The sequence below is a fragment of the Glandiceps talaboti genome, chromosome 2 (genome assembly GCF_964340395.1).
Source record: "Glandiceps talaboti chromosome 2, keGlaTala1.1, whole genome shotgun sequence".
Taxonomy (NCBI): domain Eukaryota; kingdom Metazoa; phylum Hemichordata; class Enteropneusta; family Spengelidae; genus Glandiceps; species Glandiceps talaboti.
In genome coordinates this window covers 22,546,359-22,563,251 of record NC_135550.1, presented here as the reverse complement: position 1 = coordinate 22,563,251, position 16,893 = coordinate 22,546,359, and the positions used below count along the sequence as shown (strand labels likewise).

The 16,893-nt window shown below is 35.1% G+C and overlaps 4 protein-coding genes across 9 annotated transcripts in view; 2 read left to right on the top strand and 2 right to left on the bottom strand.

The window, feature by feature from the left end:
- Window positions 1-343: 343 nt before the first annotated feature.
- On the top strand, window positions 344-3,521 carry LOC144447252 (rRNA-processing protein FCF1 homolog). The gene is made up of 5 exons (XM_078137168.1): window positions 344-406; window positions 1,937-2,157; window positions 2,649-2,809; window positions 3,000-3,094; window positions 3,233-3,521. The coding sequence occupies exons 1-5, from the start codon at window positions 372-374 to the stop codon at window positions 3,279-3,281; spliced, it is 561 nt and encodes a 186-aa protein (XP_077993294.1). The 5' UTR covers window positions 344-371; the 3' UTR covers window positions 3,282-3,521.
- Window positions 3,425-8,157, bottom strand: LOC144447247 (tubulin-folding cofactor B-like). The gene is made up of 6 exons (XM_078137158.1): window positions 7,886-8,157; window positions 7,318-7,461; window positions 6,718-6,811; window positions 5,571-5,774; window positions 4,755-4,827; window positions 3,425-4,232 (listed from the first exon to the last, which is right to left on the bottom strand). The coding sequence occupies exons 1-6, from the start codon at window positions 8,000-8,002 to the stop codon at window positions 4,115-4,117; spliced, it is 750 nt and encodes a 249-aa protein (XP_077993284.1). The 5' UTR covers window positions 8,003-8,157; the 3' UTR covers window positions 3,425-4,114.
- Window positions 8,158-8,421: 264 nt separating this feature from the next.
- Window positions 8,422-12,175, top strand: LOC144453650 (leucine-rich repeat protein 1-like). Its single transcript, XM_078144979.1, has 6 exons — window positions 8,422-8,496; window positions 9,571-9,834; window positions 10,143-10,241; window positions 10,381-11,105; window positions 11,304-11,394; window positions 11,918-12,175. The coding sequence occupies exons 2-6, from the start codon at window positions 9,652-9,654 to the stop codon at window positions 12,086-12,088; spliced, it is 1,269 nt and encodes a 422-aa protein (XP_078001105.1). The 5' UTR covers window positions 8,422-8,496; window positions 9,571-9,651; the 3' UTR covers window positions 12,089-12,175.
- A 1,169-nt stretch (window positions 12,176-13,344) lies between these two features.
- LOC144448528 (dual E2 ubiquitin-conjugating enzyme/E3 ubiquitin-protein ligase BIRC6-like) overlaps window positions 13,345-16,893 on the bottom strand; it is a 46,855-nt gene continuing 43,306 nt past the window's right edge. For all 6 annotated transcript variants that reach the window (XM_078138798.1, XM_078138806.1, XM_078138837.1 and 3 more), the window contains 5 exons: window positions 16,707-16,868; window positions 16,294-16,371; window positions 15,753-15,941; window positions 15,241-15,375; window positions 13,345-14,914 (listed from right to left, as the gene is read on the bottom strand). In XM_078138798.1, the coding sequence (XP_077994924.1) occupies window positions 14,609-14,914; window positions 15,241-15,375; window positions 15,753-15,941; window positions 16,294-16,371; window positions 16,707-16,868 (870 nt within the window). In that variant the 3' untranslated portion in view covers window positions 13,345-14,608. The remainder of the gene's footprint in view (window positions 14,915-15,240; window positions 15,376-15,752; window positions 15,942-16,293; window positions 16,372-16,706; window positions 16,869-16,893) is intronic.

Below are 16,893 nucleotides of genomic sequence, written 5' to 3'. Positions count from 1 at the left end.
AGCCTAGATCTAGAAGACATCTAAGGTTAAAGTGGTGTACCCGGTCTGTTTTTCATGACGCGGATAATGTAAGATGACTAAGACAGTGGCCGGAGACGAAACGAAACTGACGTATCAAGGTGCACGGTACATTGCATGCACTGACTGCGGACAAACAATATACCCTTTGACCCTTGACCTAAAGGGCCAATCGAAAGCCTGTGCGAGAAACTACGTGATCGTGAGTAGAACGAGATCCAATATGGTGAGTAGAGTACATGTGTTTCTGTCTCTTGTGAAATTTAATTGCTGTAGTGGTTATTTTGTCATTTATTTTCCCATTGTTTTGTATTTTACAGGGTAAAGATAGAAGAGCACGAAAGTATGCTGTTATGAAGCGAATGATCTCATCGAGAGATCAAAGAATGTAAGTTTTTTCTCCGATACACGGTGGACCATTTAAAAACGTATGTACGTATGCCAGTGTCTGTATCATGTATGATTTAGTCTAGCTGCAATAATTGTAGCGTCTTGTTGCGGTTTTGTGGGTTTTTTCGTCTGTTTTGGTGACTTTTTAAGTTTTTGTGTTTAACCCGCACCTAACCTAAATTAAAATGTTTCAGTATATTTAATTTTGGAGCAGTGTCGTTGGGATACTTCATTACTTGTAAAAATACAAATTATGATTGAACATTTTAGTGGTACAACCGTACATATAAAACACGGCTTGCAGTGTCACTAAAAACACTATGTATTATTGTATATAATAATAGTATTGCCTTGATATTGGGTTATATGCCCAAGGTGCAAGGATGTGATTAGTACAATGCATAGTGGAGTTCTGATAAAATCCTCGCACAGAGGGCATATAATGATATATAATCCAATATCAAGGCTATAATATTTTTATTATATGTCACCATGGAATTCATTTTCATGCAAGGATGAATGAAACTGAATTTTGTAGTGGAACTGTGATTTTTCAAGATTTTACATTTAATGTTAAAAATAGCATTGAATTACTGTATTTGAAGGCATTGTTGTGTGGTCATGTCATTTGCATAATGTTCAAAACAAAGTCGCATGTCAGTCATTTTGGTCGACATCATTGTGTTCAGGATAACTTCAGAATGCCAGGGGCTCATATTACACATTACACATGCAAAATAGCAGTGCTACCATCAAAATAGATTGTGTGATATAGTATGCCAAGTGACGTGTTCACCATGGGATCAGTTGTTTTGAAAAGCTTGCCGTTCTTCCAAAAATCACGTGCTGCAGCGTGAACTGTCAGAGTGTGACAACCAACCCCTGCAATAATGACATTATAAAGCTTATACGAACTGACATTGTTGCAAGGTAGTATTCCGACACCATTTTAGTAGCGTGAGTGTGTTTTACGGCAGAATTTCCATTTATAAATGTGTATTCCTCACAAATAGATGTTGATTTTGATGTACAGAAATGTTCGTTTTGTTTCTGCATGTCAAAATAGTTCCAGGTTGATTTCAATCTATATAAAAAATAGTGTTCCGGGTTGATTTTGGTCAGTACCAGAATGTACGGATCGCTAAATCATCATCACTTTCTCCATTGAAAACAATGTCTAGTGAGGTAGTCCAATATACGTCGTGACATATAATAAAGTGGATTGTGGCAGATTCAAGCACTCCTCCTTCTGATACTCAACCTAAGCTAGACAATGTGTTATACACAAAATCGACATTATAACCATAGTGTTAACATAACTTCTTGATAAAAAACGACGTTGAGTATAAAACCAAAAAGATATTGCAGCTTTTTTTTGCTCAATTACTCATCACACCGACTTGCTACTTGGCTGAACTATAGTCATACTTGCTGTTCATTCCATTTCTAATGGTGTGGTGTATTTGTCAGTACCCATACATGCCCAATTGCTCACTGCTACATTCTATGAACTCACTTCAAATTTCAGAAAAGAAAGTGAACGAAATAAATCCAAACCAAAGAAGAAGAACGAAGATGGGAAGATAATAGAAAGAGAAGTTCCTCAGTATTCATCAGCTTTGTTCTTCAAATACAACACACAGCTTGGACCACCATATTACATACTTATTGATACTAACTTTATCAACTTTTCAATCAAGAACAAAATTGATGTGGTCCAAGGAATGATGGATTGTCTTTATGCAAAATGTAAGTCACCCCCCCCCCCCCCCCCCATGATTTACGGTATAGTCACTTGTAATGTGTAGAAATACTGTACTATGTTTTGATTATTCAAGAATGTAAATAACAGACTCTGTGGTAGTATTACATCATTAATAACTTTACACACACATTCCAAAGACTACAAGATTTTACATTGTAAAATGACCGATTGTTAACTTGTTGTCTAGAAATGTAATGTTCTTGTGAAGATAATAGTATTACTTGAATGAGAGTATGTCATGTTATGTCAGCATCCTTGAGGGTTCCCACATACTATAAAAATATTCTAGTGATGTAATCAAGTTAACCTTACAAACTTCTAGTGTGTCTGCTTCTACAGTAGAGTATTGATGGGGGATAGATATGCACAAATTTATGATGTTCAGCCATGATATTGAAAACCAAGTCAGTTCACAGACCTCACATTTTATATTGAAAAATCAATATTTTGGTTCTATATTGTATTTTTATTGCAGGTATACCATGTATAACAGATTGTGTGATGGGTGAAATAGAAAAACTGGGCCAAAAGTTTAGAATAGCACTGAGAATAGCTAAAGATCCGAGATTTGAACGTCTACCATGTACACACAGAGGAATATATGCTGATGACTGTCTTGTACAAAGAGTGACACAAGTAAGGCAATTAATGTACATGTACTGTAGTGTACTAAATTCAGTTATTGGAACAAAGTTTGTCCTGATCATGTACGCAATGTTCCTGTCTGATAATGTTCCTGTCTGATAATTTCCTTCTAAATTGAAATGATAATGATATCAGTGAAAAGATTTTCATGTGTTTTAACTGTAGATATTTTTTGTTTCAGCACAAATGTTATATTGTTGCAACGTGTGACAGAGATCTTAGGAGGAGGATAAGAAAAGTTCCTGGTGTTCCAATCATGTACATCTCACAACACAGGTATGTTAATTTATTCTACTAGAAGATTTGAATTTAAATGAGGTCAGTTTTCGAAGAAATCTGCATTATGATGTCAGATAAAAGCCTATAGAAGTTTCCAAGCAATAAAAGTGTGTGTATGTATTTGTTTTGTTACAGGTATACAATAGAAAGAATGCCAGATGCATTTGGAGCCCCAAAAGTGTGATGTAACAACCAGTCTTGAACTGATCAGCTGATGGTAAACCATGCAGATATACCAAGGATGTACATTGTAATTCATCCATAAGTTTACCAACACAGCTATACACAGCAAGATTATCAATAAGAACACAACACCAGAGACTCCTTTCACTTATATTTATTTTACAAAGCTGCAAGATATACAGTGTACAAAAAGTTACTTCATTTGAAATAAACTGTACTGTGAAATAAAATTTATACACAAAGAAAATGTGGCTGTACCGATGACTCTTATTTCAAATAACTGCAATACTACATTTGGGCAAAGCAAATACCCCAGTTATCAGTTCAAATGGAAGACAGATAAAAACACATATGCATCATAGATTCATGTAGACTGGTAAAATTTGCTGCGTCACCTTCAAGGGTAGACTGATGGGTGAGGGCGCACTAACATAGCATAGCTTACAGACTAGGATTTACACTGGGCTGTATCACTGAAATATGTTTGCAATCAGTGAGAAGTCAAAAGAAAGTGGGAGGGGTGGGGATGTAAATACACGACTACTTAACTAACATTCCACAGGTCCTATAAAGGTATGGTCGTTATAATTAACCCTCCGCTATAAATTGCCAACTGCGACTGAATATTACCCACTCTACTTGTATACTTCATTAGCATATATGATGTGCACTGATTCTATTGTGTCTTTTTAGTGTTTTACATTTTATAAAATAAATTCATTGATCCTAAAAACAAACAGTCACCATTGTCCACCAGTTTGTAATGGTAAATGTCCAAAACAACAGACTTAAAAAAACCAAAAAAATGTTACTGTGATATGTCAAGTCATAGAATTACATTTCATCATCTAGTCCTAAATCTTCCTCTGGAAAGTCTCCAACTGTCACAAACTCAGGTTTGACAAAACCACCATAGTTAGGTTGGCACTCAAAGTAACGTTTACCTTTGACACTGAAATGAGATCAAGTAATCAACAATAATGAATAATGACTCAAGAGATTATTATTAGCAGCAAATCATGCAAGAACAAAATTTGTCACCTGTTCCTAAATTCTGACAAACTACGATAGAATACTTTGCACCTAAAACAGATTTCTACAGTATCACTTTTTTCCAAACCGTTGTATGATCCATAACCCTTCAAAGCACTTTTATTGCATTGCATTTTAATACACAATTTACAATATACTTTGAACACAACTCATCAATCTTACATGTAAAATAATCATCAAATTTGAATTTTAACAATCAATGTAGCTAAGGAGTTACATGGCTGAGTTCAGCAGTTGGAATCCTATGTGGGAGAGACCCTTGTCATGTCTGATGCCACACAAGCTTTTTCAATTTTCCAGACGTAATGCGTTTCTGTAATAGCCAGCCCCCCACCCCATGAGATACACATCTTGATGGATGAATCAAAACTGATGAACGTCAAATTCAAAGATTCGATGCATAACATTGGAGATTACGTACCTGCCATCATTTTTCCCTACTGGTTCATCATATTTGACACCAACCCAATAGCCTGATGCAAATTCAGTGGTACCTGAGTAAAACAAACATGTATTTCTCTTTTAAAAATACTATAAAACTTCATGGTTAGTGAGTCCAGTTTTAACTAGCAGTAATCTGAATTATTCCTCCTACATGGACAAAAAACCAGAAGTGTGAAGGAAAGCAAACAGTGCCTTCTCTTGATGCAATATGAATCTATCATAATGAAAAAAGAGCATTTAAGATACAAATATGTGTCATCCATTTTTATTGATATCTACCTAATGCATAACAATATGTGAAACACTATTTATGCAATTTCAAAACTATCGTGTATTTGGATGTATGAGATGAAATTCTGATACGACAAACAACATGGATGATACATCACCATGGTAAATATATGTTTTTGCAAATTATTCATGAAATAATACAAATCATACATATTAGAACAACACATTCGAATATCAAAAGTTTTGATGAAATTCTGAGCTACTGTATACATCACCTAATTTGTAAATATCATTAATAAGGCAAATTAGTTTCACAATATGAAAAGTACAACAACCACATCTGTATGAATATGAGTCCTACAATCTTTGGCCAGTACTATGCATACTTGCCAAGATACACAACAAGACTTTCTTTGATTGGTAGGGCTGAAAGACTTTGTGTACTTACCAAGACACATTACAACACCTCTTTTGATAGGTAGGGCTAGGAACTGCATACTTACCAAGATGCACTACAAAACCTATTTTGATTGGTGGGGGTTAAGAAACTTTGCATACTTACCAAGATACATTACAGCACCTCTTTTGACTGGTGGGGCTTTAGGATTATTGATTTCACATCTTGATCCTATCTCCATTTTGTCTATAAGATCCTTCTCTTTTTGTAGTTTCTCTTGTTTTTCCCTTTCTTGTCTTTCTTTTTCCTCTGGACTTATTTCCTTGAACTGACCCATTTTTTGTTTCTTCTTGAATGCCAAAACAGAATCTGTCACGGGACATAATGATGAGATTTATGTTTTGATTTTAACAGAACAAATTTTCTCTCTATTATAATACATTATTACACTTCACCACATATTCATAATTGAAATTTTCACCTGTATAAATATAAATAGAATGTTGTAAAAATTGAAACTTTAGCTAAAAATTTATTTTCACTTATTTTGCTGAAAAGCAAAAAACAAAAATAAGTAGTGACTAAAATGCCCTCTTTCACATTAAAACAACTTACAAGTCTGGTAATTAGTAAAAATTAGGCTTTGAGAACTAGCTGAAGACTGTAAAATCACAAAATTTTCTAGTGGTGAAAATATCTAGGTGTATAGTATATATAATCACATTTGTACCTTTTACTGATACTTAGGTTGAAACATGACATCAACTGAATTCATTAACCGTGCAATTAAGGGGAAAATACCACAATCGGAGAATACCTACTGAGTGCTGTGAATCTCCGACACCTAATTTACTGAGTCCTTTGAATTATAACAATCATATACATTTATACTATTTTATTTCCACTGAACAGCATGTAAGATCTCTATAAAATTACAATTACTCTTCAGTGTTCCCATTCACAAAATCTTTTACAAGTATGATTTCTCATTATCAGGGTATACCACTTAATCAAACTGAACTGAGCAAGAAATAAGACTGTATGATGTGAAGATATAGAAATAAGATGGTGTTTATGTATAGATCATTACAGAGTTCTTATCAAGTCATGTCATGGTTTGTCCTCTATTTCAGTGGTCAATGTACGTTTTGTATTTAACAAATGCTCAGTTTTAAATATCAACCTGTGACTAGTTCCCAAAGGGCCACACTCTGATTTTATTCTCCATAATGAAATCTATCTTGTTCAATTCTCTTACACACATTGAAGTGGATTTTATCCAACTCACTTCACATCCCATACATGTACTTACCTGTTCTCTTCTTATATGCATCCTCTGATAGTTCAAATTTTTCAACTTTGGATAAATCTTCAAATTCACCAGCTTTTTTTGTGGGATCAATCACCTAAGATCAATGAAATAAGAAAATAGATTCATTATAATTTCCTTGGATGAAAATGTTCACATAGATATTGATGCTGACTACCTTTGAAAAGCAATATGTATATATGTGCTGCCCAATGGGTCATCCAAGTCTGAATTTGGACATGTCTTTTTTGTATTTGGTTTATAAAAACTGGAAAGGGTTTCATACCAAAGATTCAGATTCTTTTTGCATTTTACAAATCAAAGCTGTACCACTGAGTGTCTGTTGTTCATGTGCTGTCTGGAAAGGGCTAAGTAATTTGCTATTTTTCATGTCTGCAAAGGGCCACAGACTTTCTCTTGCTAGCCTCATACCCCTACTACTTTCCTAGCTAAGTACCCCAACTATATCCCAAAGAATCATGAAGCAGTACTGAATTTTGTTGCAGTTACTCCTAGCATCACCATCAAGTATTAAATATATCAGGTGATGGTTCACACTCTATATAATATCTTTCATGTTACAGACTCTATATAAAAACTTACATGTAATCTCATACCATCATCCACTGGATATGAACCCAACGGAGCTGAATCATCTGATAAACTTGCCACCTGTTTATCATCTTTATTAAATGCCTGTATCTGCATAGATGCAGCACTGCATCCAGTAATCAATTCTAGTTTCCCCTGTGGAGTAAACACAGCATACAGTAGTACGTGTCACCAAGTTACTTGAGTAAATATCATCTCGCAAAGACCTGAGTGATGTCTTACCTTCAATATTAAAGCACTTTGGCACTGATACAAAATGTATATACATAAAATGTATAATATTTGGATAGAACATTCAAAACAATTTATGGCCATCTTACAAAGACAAACTGAAAGAGATACAGTTCAATGAATGCAAAGCAAAACAGAAATCCATCCTTTTCATCATCATCATCATCATCATCATCATCATCATCATCATCATCATCATCATCATCATCATTTTTTTTCTTGTCCTTCATGCAAGCATTCTTTCAGCCACGGTTTACTTGTTATTTTATCCTCTCTATATTACATGTAAATCACTGTAATCGAAATAATCAAAGTTAAATCTCCTGACCTTTAGGTCTGCAACTGTGATGTCTTTCTGGAATCTTCTTTCCGAAGCAAAAGATGAAAGAGAACTCGTAATTTGCACTGTCACTTGCGCCTGTGTTATCACCGAGTACTGAGCCATGTTTGAGTTCAAATAAGTCTACAACGTGGATACTGAATATGCTTTATCGGTTACGACGGTCAATGTTATCGACGAAAATACAAGCTTACACCCGAGACCGTATTACACCTTGAGCAGCGACTTCAAACATGCAACTACTCGTTTTTGCTAATGAATGCGAGTTGAAAGGTCAAATGAGTCATTGACATGACCCAGGCCGCACCCCCACTTCTCTTGAAAGTGTCGTGGTATTTCAGTAACGAAAGTTAGGTTAGCTGCTATAAATGTGTCAAAAACCCGTTTTTACTATTTCTAAGTATCTCTGATTTATTCGAAAGATAGAGATATGTGACATACTTTCAAGTAAATAAGCACTCGTTCGCGTTCGTTAGTTGTTTTGATTGGCTAATCAAATTGATCACATGACCGCAGTGAATATGGCGCCGATTTACAATTTTGACAGTGCGTTGAGCTTGTGATTGTCTTCTCTTGATTTACACCATCAACTGGAACTGGTAAGAATTCTTCATGAAACAGAATAATGTATATCGTGGCGCAGGTGAATGACAATGGGTCAAACACACTCCAATTGATAGCAATTTTGGATAAATCTTAGCTGGAAACCACCACTCACAGACACTTGTGGTTTCCAAGCTGTGTTTCAAATTATTATGTTGACGTCACGTAATAGTGATGTGATTCTTATGGAATAACATGTAAGTGGTCGTAGAAACCCACATGCTATCCTGTTCTCATATTATCACGTACAATATATGCAATATGTCAATATCATCAATAAATGTTAATACATTCTGAAACATTCCAGATCACAACTTGACACAAGTGTCTGTGTACAGCTGAACCCCCCCCCCCGGGCCTGGTTGACCTTTTACTCTATCCCTAAACCCTAGTAAAAAATTTATCTGAGTGAATTCGAAAGTAGGTTGGAGTGAATAACACACATTATTGGACTCAGTTTTCTTCACTATTTCCCATTTAGCCAGATAATAATTTAGAAAATTGAAATGATTGGTATTGAAAGAACAAGATCATCTTATTATATTACTGCAGTGGCCCTAACTGCCTAAGGCACAGTTACTTGTGAACTAATAATAATATTTCATTCCAGGATGGTGATATATTATAGTCTAGGATGATCATAATACAAGATAATGGCGTTATTATAGGTATTTGCGATATGCCCTCCGATATGATACCGTTATGGGTAACTGTTTCTCTCTGAAACAGTGACCCGTAACAGTATTTTTTGAATATCGCAAATACCTATAATAACATCATTATTTTGTATTATGATCATCCTAGACTAGAATATCACCATTCTGGAATGAAATATTTGTTTACAAGTGACTGTGCCCTAAGGGAACAAACTGTGCAGCTTCAAGGAATGTTCACAAATCAAATATAGTATATAACAGTCACAGTATCCATATCAAGATACTGGAGGTCTTTACATGCAAGTTATTCAGGAGAGTTGGCCACCAAGGCAAGATTAAACATCATATTTCAATTCAAGTCAGAATCTTGTGTGAATTGAAAAGTTTACATAATAATTGATCTGTTTCTTTCAGTTCAAAGACATTGAGTTTATCTCCTGGTAGATCTGACGGTTCATATTTCAAGTTTATTTGATTAATCATCTGTACACCATAATGCGGCTTACATGTGATATTGACATAGTCAGTCGGCTACTACCATCACATGGAATGTCAAGTAAATCTAAAAGTGTGAGAGCTTCATTATCCATTGGTAAAAGACCAGGGACTGATTCCAAGGAGGGTGCAATATTTCTATTAGTGTGTACTGCCAAGGATAAAGTAGGCACAAAATATCGGGTAAGTAAAGTAATAGAAAAATCATGTATGACGACATTAATTTGTTAGATTGTCTATGTTTTACAAAGAACTCTGATTACTAGATATTAAATCATAGATTTAGTAGATGTAACATTTGATAATTTGTAAAATAAATGATAAAAATAATGGCTGTGTACATTTGCAATAAATTTTTGTAATAACCTAATTGCAAAAAAAATTGTTTTTGTTAAAGTAATAGTTGGAATAAATTCTGGGTAGTAATTAGCATTTACTTTTTATAAGGTTCTTCTATGGAAATTGATGAATTTCCATCTTTTAATTTTCAGTTGAAAGACAACATTGAACAATTCTTCACTAAGTTTATAGAAGATGGCAAAGCAACAGTTCGACTGAAAGATCCACAGCAAGATCTCAGATTGAATAAGGTAAATTGTATGATTATCATATTCAAAACTATACTTTTACTTGTCACAGGACGGGTGTTTGTTTGTTGTTTGTTTGCTTGTTTGTTTGTTTATTTATTTATTTTATTTACTCTTTTGACTAATTGTTTCTTGGTTCTAGGCTGATCCAGTACAATTAAAGACTTTCCTGGGTGCATTAAGGCTGGCTCATCGAAATACAGGAATTGATAAACTGACATTAACTCCACTGATGAAAGCCAAATCCTCACAGGTTGAGAAACTTCAGACAAAGATGGTTGTAGTGAAACGGAGAGATTATCCACTAACCAAATCATTTCCCAGCACACTAGAATCACTGAAGGTGTCTAATTGTACACTGACAAGAATAGAATTTAGAATCCTTGGTTTGAAGAGACTACGGGTCTTAGATATGAGTAATAATAGTATTAAATCATTGCCCACTTCTATGGAACATTTGACATCATTGTCAGAACTAAACCTATCCTTCAATCAGCTGAGTGAGTTTCCACCTGGCTTGTGTAAAGATCCCCTGAAATCATCATTGGAGTTCCTAGACCTGAGTAATAACCAGTTCAAAGTTCTACCACCGTACTTATGTGCCCTTAGTAAATTGGTTCATCTTAAGATTGAGAAGAATCAAATAGTAAGACTGCCTCAAGCTATTGGCCGATTGCAGTTACTAAGATTCATGTCAGCAGGACACAACCAAATCAGGACCCTGCCGGCAGGATTTACTCGACTAACCTTGGATACTTTAGATTTATTCGGCAATCCTTTCCTGGATGATGGACCGTCTACAGCAATGTCACAGCTGGAGTTTCCAACTTTACTTGAATTAGCTTCAAGAGCTGTCAAGAGACTCAGGTAAACTTTCTCTTTGTACAGCTGAGTGACTTTTCAACGTAATCAATTAAATTTTCCTATCATTTCACAAACTTAATAATGTAAATGAAGGGAAAGCGAGGTATAGTAAGATATTGCACAATAATATACCAACAATGATACATTACAAAACACTGAGGTTCATTTATGTACAATCTTGTATATTTTAAATTTTGACAGACTACCTTACAGTGAGAGTGACATACCTAAACCACTGTGCGACTATCTAGACTCTGCTAAAAGGTGTCTATGTGGAAGTCCATGTTTTGAGGTAAGAGTCCCATCATTCTAATTTTCTTTTGTTTGTATGAACAGACCTTGTACAACTTGTACAAATATCACTGAATATGATAAAGCACCAGAGACAAAACATGTTTCCTTGGAGGATCATACATGCCATACAGTGGTAACATTTTTTTTACAAATTTTCTTATCTGTGCAAAAGGATTGAATGAAATATTGCCCTTATACATGTATATGACCAATCCATTGGTCACTCTTTTCATTAGTCTGTAAGGTGGGGGCGCCCTCACACATCGGCAATGGGTGAGAGGAGACCGGTGAGGGCGGAACGTCACAACATATCTTACAGTCTATCTCTTCATAAAATACATTTTTTTAACAATTATAGTGCGGTTGGCTTCAAGAGCATACTTTGTTTGCCATATGAATTTTTTGTTATGTATATTTATCTTACACTGCATTCATTTTTTGAATTTAGTTTTTTTCTTTTTGTACTACTATAGTGTTTCTAGTACCACATCTTATAGTTTTTCTCTGTCTATTGCTTACAGTCCAGTGTTCGTTACCTTGCCAGAGTTAGTCTGCACAGACTGGCACACACAGTGACATCCCTAGACCATGCTGGACGGACACATGCTCCTATTGAAGCTTTCCTGTGTTCACAAAGATGTCACAACAAATATCAGAACAATCCAAATGCTTTATGGCACAAGAAGAAATGAAAACAAAAGACCACACCGAGATGATATTTGATATCTTCATCAAAAGACAGCACAGAGGCAATATTTGATATTTGCATTCAATTTGCCTTTTTTATGTATGATACAATAATAATCAATTTGTCAAAGATATTTTATCAAAGTTTTTATTAGAATTTTGTTGTATATTTGCTAGAGGATATTAATAAAGTGTTTTTTATCTCTTGATGTAAAAGAGTCTGTGTCATACCTCACACGAAAGAAAACAACTAAACACCTAGAATTACTTTCATAAAAAATCACCTATCACTTTATATTTGCACATCACATTTAAATTTCAACTCAGTAGTTTAGTAACAAACATTGTCATTGGAATGAACTACATGGTCTACAGGTGACTTTAGCACACAACATCCTAATTATCAACAAGGCTCAAAAGTTGCAGATATTCCCTAAATCTAAATAGTTTTGTCAAATGGAGACATGTCACCAAAAGAGATGACACTTCTTGGGTCAGGCCATTCAGGCACATGCATTGTCTGTGACAATTCCATCTGACCTGAAGGGAGACTTTCACCATTTCTGACACCTCTAGACCTATTTGCAATCACTTTGCCTTGAATAATCTTATGTATAGGCACTGAATTATTCCTAGCAAGTACCATGGAAACTGATCTAACATTTTTTGGGAAAGAATATACACAAAGAAACCATTTGATGTCTATAGCAAACTATCGGTACTGCTTCTTTAGGGATGACTGCACAACGTCACTTAAGCTCAACAAACGAGCATTGCTCGTTTATGTCAAAACTCCCCCATAACAAATGCTGACAAGTGCGACATCGAGCATATATATGATGAAAACTGTAGTGGTGATACCACTATGATCCATGTAATGTAAAAACATGATTTTAAACACATTAAAATACTACCAGAAACCCAGCACCATATATGTATCTCGCATTAGAAGTATTCTTTATCAACTTATCCAACATCTCAGTAGTAAATACATTAGCTGTTATCATTGAAGGAGTGAACATTTTCCATCAAAATTTGGTTAGAAGTGCAAAAATGAAGTTCAGCAATCGCATTGATGCTTGACCCCCTTCCCAGCTAAATGAACAAGGTTCGCTTTAATATCAAGCTTGTGTGATATTGTGCAATCGTCCCTTAGTTCATCTGCTGAAAATGCTGGTTCCAATTCACCCAGTAACACAACTTCCATTCAACCTCTCGCTGTCATACACATAATACAATATGGCATGTGTTACTGTTTTTATACATTTTCATTTTTATTATATTTGTTTTTAATTTGACATGTTTGACTACACCGACGTATTACAGATTCAAAGAAAGGACACTGACACTAAGAAAAGTCAAGATGGCTGTGGTCATGATAAACAGCGCCCCCACACACTGAATGTCAAAAGAAAGAAATCAGTCCATTATAACCAAGTTTTTGGTGAAAATAAGTATATGAATAGGAAAAAGACAAAGACACACTAAGAATAAAGTCTGAACCCTGAATGTGAACAAACAGAAGGGAACCCATGACATTGATGTCACAGTTATAGTGTCCATGGTTACCTAGTATGACATCAACTGCTGCAAATAATATCTATAGGTATACATAATATGAAAAAAAACAATCAGTCAAATTAAAATAAGTTTACAAAATCTTTGCCCGTTTACAAACACAAGAAAACTTCCCCATAAATGTCTACTTTTTTGTCTCACTAAACAAATTTACATGGTTACCTAGAACTGTGAAAATTCTCTTGAATATTTATTGTGTACGCTCTTTAACGACAGCACAACCATACTTGTATTCACAGTCAGTTGTTTTTAAAATACCCATTCATTCTCTTCACACATGGCAAAATACATGATAATCACACATATCTTCATAAAGAACATTTTACAATTCACTAAGTTTAAAAGAATTGCATTACAATCATATACACACTAAACTACACAGGATTAATTTACAAGTCTTCCGTGTCTATCGACAGGAAGAGATTTGTGACAGCTATCGCTTGCTGTCGTATTATTTGCGTCTACTGTTCCAAAATAATACGCACATGTATTCATCTTTTGAAAAACAGGCTAACAAGCGAAAAAATACATAAACTGCAGAGCTATCAACTTGCATTTCTTTTTAATATACAAGTGATATTTTTTTTCTTCTGAAAAATACAATCACTGCAAATGTTACATTCGCAGTTGAGTAAATATTTGCATGCAGCGTTATGAACTGCTCGGGACTTGAATGCACACATACTTGTATACACTAGAGACCATTCCATCAGTACACAGTTTATACTGGGTGTATCCATCACACATAACATTTACTTGAATGTAGTGTCAACACTATTAGCTGTAAAAATACATCAAAATTATCAGAACAAAACCAACTTATGATGACCACTTGCCCATAGCAAAGTAAAAACACTTTTATTGCATGTCCACAGGCACGATGACAACATTTATCACCACATTATAAAGAGGATGGTGTCTTTTTTTTTTTTTTTTAGTTTGTCAGGTTACTGCCACTTGCCATCAATGTCATCATATCCCATAGCAACATTACTGGAAATAGAACTCGATTCCAGACTTGTAATTGAAGGTGCTTGTGTTAAGTCACTTTTTCCATCGTCTCCTGATCCCGATGCACCACTGTCTTCCTTGCCCTGATCTCCGGGATCACTCAGATTGTTAACGGCACTCTCAGATCCTTTACTGAGATTGGTACCGGCTACATCACTGTCAGTGTCATCATCGTCGTCTACACCAAGGCATTCAGGTTTCTTTAGCTTGGCTAATTCTTCTCTTAATTGGGCAGTGTGTCTCTGTAGGAAATCAACCACAAATGGATCACTTCGTGAGTAACTTTATGATGAATGTTAAGAACTGTCACACAAACAGACAGACAGTCAGTCAGACAAACAGACAGACAGACACAGACACATACATAATTTATGGTGATAGTGTAGTTGACACAGTAATTAACTTTTATGGTAAGATTTCAACATCACCTTGCAATCACCATACTTGTATACAATATATTTGACTAAGGATCTTCAGCAGTTATCAACTTGTTTATAACTATCCATCCACACATAGCAAGACAAGTACTAGATGAACACAACAAACAATTCTATCCATACAATGATACCTTCAAAGCTGCCAAATGATGTGACATTGTCCTTCCAACTCTTTTATCATTACAATACTGCTGTGTTTCCTGTATCCACTGGTCACATTGGGACATTACTTCATGTTTCTTGAGGTAGAAATGGGTCACAATAACCTGTACGAAGATAGAGACGGCAATAGACTCGAGTTAAGATTTGGTCATTTAGTTGGTTACAGTTAGCTTTCTTGTCATTCCATGACTTCATAGAACTGAATATCATAATCTGACATGAATAAGTAGTAGTTGATAAATATGTACTACCGGTACTTCTATGCATATGTATCATTCTTCAATTAGGACATTTTCACTGGACTTGTGTCTGTAAAAACCACAGGTTCTAAATAGAAGATGATGCTGTTGACAAAACCTGAACTAGGTAGTGGGACATGTCAGGTAGTAATTTTTTCGTTGTGTTTGGAAGCAAACTTTGCCTTCATACACTTTTCATGAACATAAAAAAACCTTTTTAATTGTAAATACATGTATATTACCTCTTTGAAGCAGGGTGGAGGGTTACGTATCATTTCCAACATTGCCCATTTGACAGTGGCTTGTCTGATATTGGCATCATATTCCCTAGAACTCTGTGTCCCTGACGGTGTTCCACGAGATCTTTCATAGCCTGGTTCATTGAAGTATGGCTCATTAACAAGAATCAACGACTGAATTGATACCAATACCTGTATAATTAAAATTGGAAACATTTATAGTTATATTACTGGCTGGTTTAATTCAGGCTTACTGTCAGTCTATCTCTTCGGTACAAATAAGACATTTGTAGTCCATCATGTAAGTGTAATGGTACAGATGGTCAGTACTCACATTTGATACTTTCAAGTTACTGGATGTAACATGACCAACTTCACACTTTAGAAATTGTTCTGACAACATGTATATTATAATACAGGCATAGATATGAAGAGAATGATACAGGTTTATGATGTGTGTTTGAATAGCCAGCTGGCCACACTAAAACCTGGCAAACAAATTAGTTTGTACATATAGTACTGAGCAGTAAAGGTCTGAACATACCTGTAAGAAGCTAGATGTCTGGGAGTTCCATTTTTCTTCAGGTCTACCATGCCATGTATTGAGAACACTTAGACAGACCTAGATGATAGAGATAAAGATAAGTCAATATAGATATCACAGTAGACAATGATTGAACACATATTATGAGAACTGCTGTGATTTTATTCACTATGAGTGAATACAAACTGTTTACTGTGAGGTTAAAAAATGAAAGTAGTAAAGACAAAACAACTGGGTAACTCTGACAGTTTACTTTCCCCATGAGATTGTGGGCTCACAAAGCAATGTAGATTCCATAAGGCGCCATTAACTTAACATCTGTATGATGAACACAAATAAACAGTCAAATACGTACAATTACTATTTGAACTTAATCTTGACCAGCTGCTTAGCTATGATTAATGTGTACTCACCTTACCATCGTTGTACAAATTAGGATTAAATCTAACACTGTTTTGACCTGTAGTTTCAAGATTGATGAGCATGGGTGATTGGGGATAATCTTGTGGGAAATAAACATCAAATTCAAAACAACCATTGCAGTACGGTGTGTCAGATGGACCAGTTATGAAAACCTGTAAAAAGGAATTTCAACATCAG

What these genes read in the sequence shown, in the direction of transcription:
- LOC144447252 (XM_078137168.1), top strand. Translation starts at nt 372, where the DNA reads ATGAAGCGAATGATCTCATCGAGAGATCAAAGAAT. An exon ending in GGATTGTCTTTATGCAAAAT is followed by an intron (nt 2,158 to 2,648) that starts GTAAGTCACCCC and finishes TTTTTATTGCAG; the next exon opens with GTATACCATGTATAACAGAT. An exon ending in TTGTACAAAGAGTGACACAA is followed by an intron (nt 2,810 to 2,999) that starts GTAAGGCAATTA and finishes TTTTTGTTTCAG; the next exon opens with CACAAATGTTATATTGTTGC.
- LOC144447247 (XM_078137158.1), bottom strand. Translation starts at nt 8,002, where the DNA reads ATGGCTCAGTACTCGGTGATAACACAGGCGCAAGTGACAGTGCAAATT. An exon ending in ATGATGGTATGAGATTACAT is followed by an intron (nt 6,812 to 7,317) that starts GTAAGTTTTTAT and finishes CATTGATCTTAG; the next exon opens with GTGATTGATCCCACAAAAAA. An exon ending in AGGTGCTGTAATGTATCTTG is followed by an intron (nt 4,828 to 5,570) that starts GTAAGTATGCAA and finishes TGTTTTACTCAG; the next exon opens with GTACCACTGAATTTGCATCA.
- LOC144453650 (XM_078144979.1), top strand. Translation starts at nt 9,652, where the DNA reads ATGCGGCTTACATGTGATATTGACATAGTCAGTCGGCTACTACCATCA. An exon ending in AAGATCTCAGATTGAATAAG is followed by an intron (nt 10,242 to 10,380) that starts GTAAATTGTATG and finishes TCTTGGTTCTAG; the next exon opens with GCTGATCCAGTACAATTAAA. An exon ending in AGAGCTGTCAAGAGACTCAG is followed by an intron (nt 11,106 to 11,303) that starts GTAAACTTTCTC and finishes AAATTTTGACAG; the next exon opens with ACTACCTTACAGTGAGAGTG.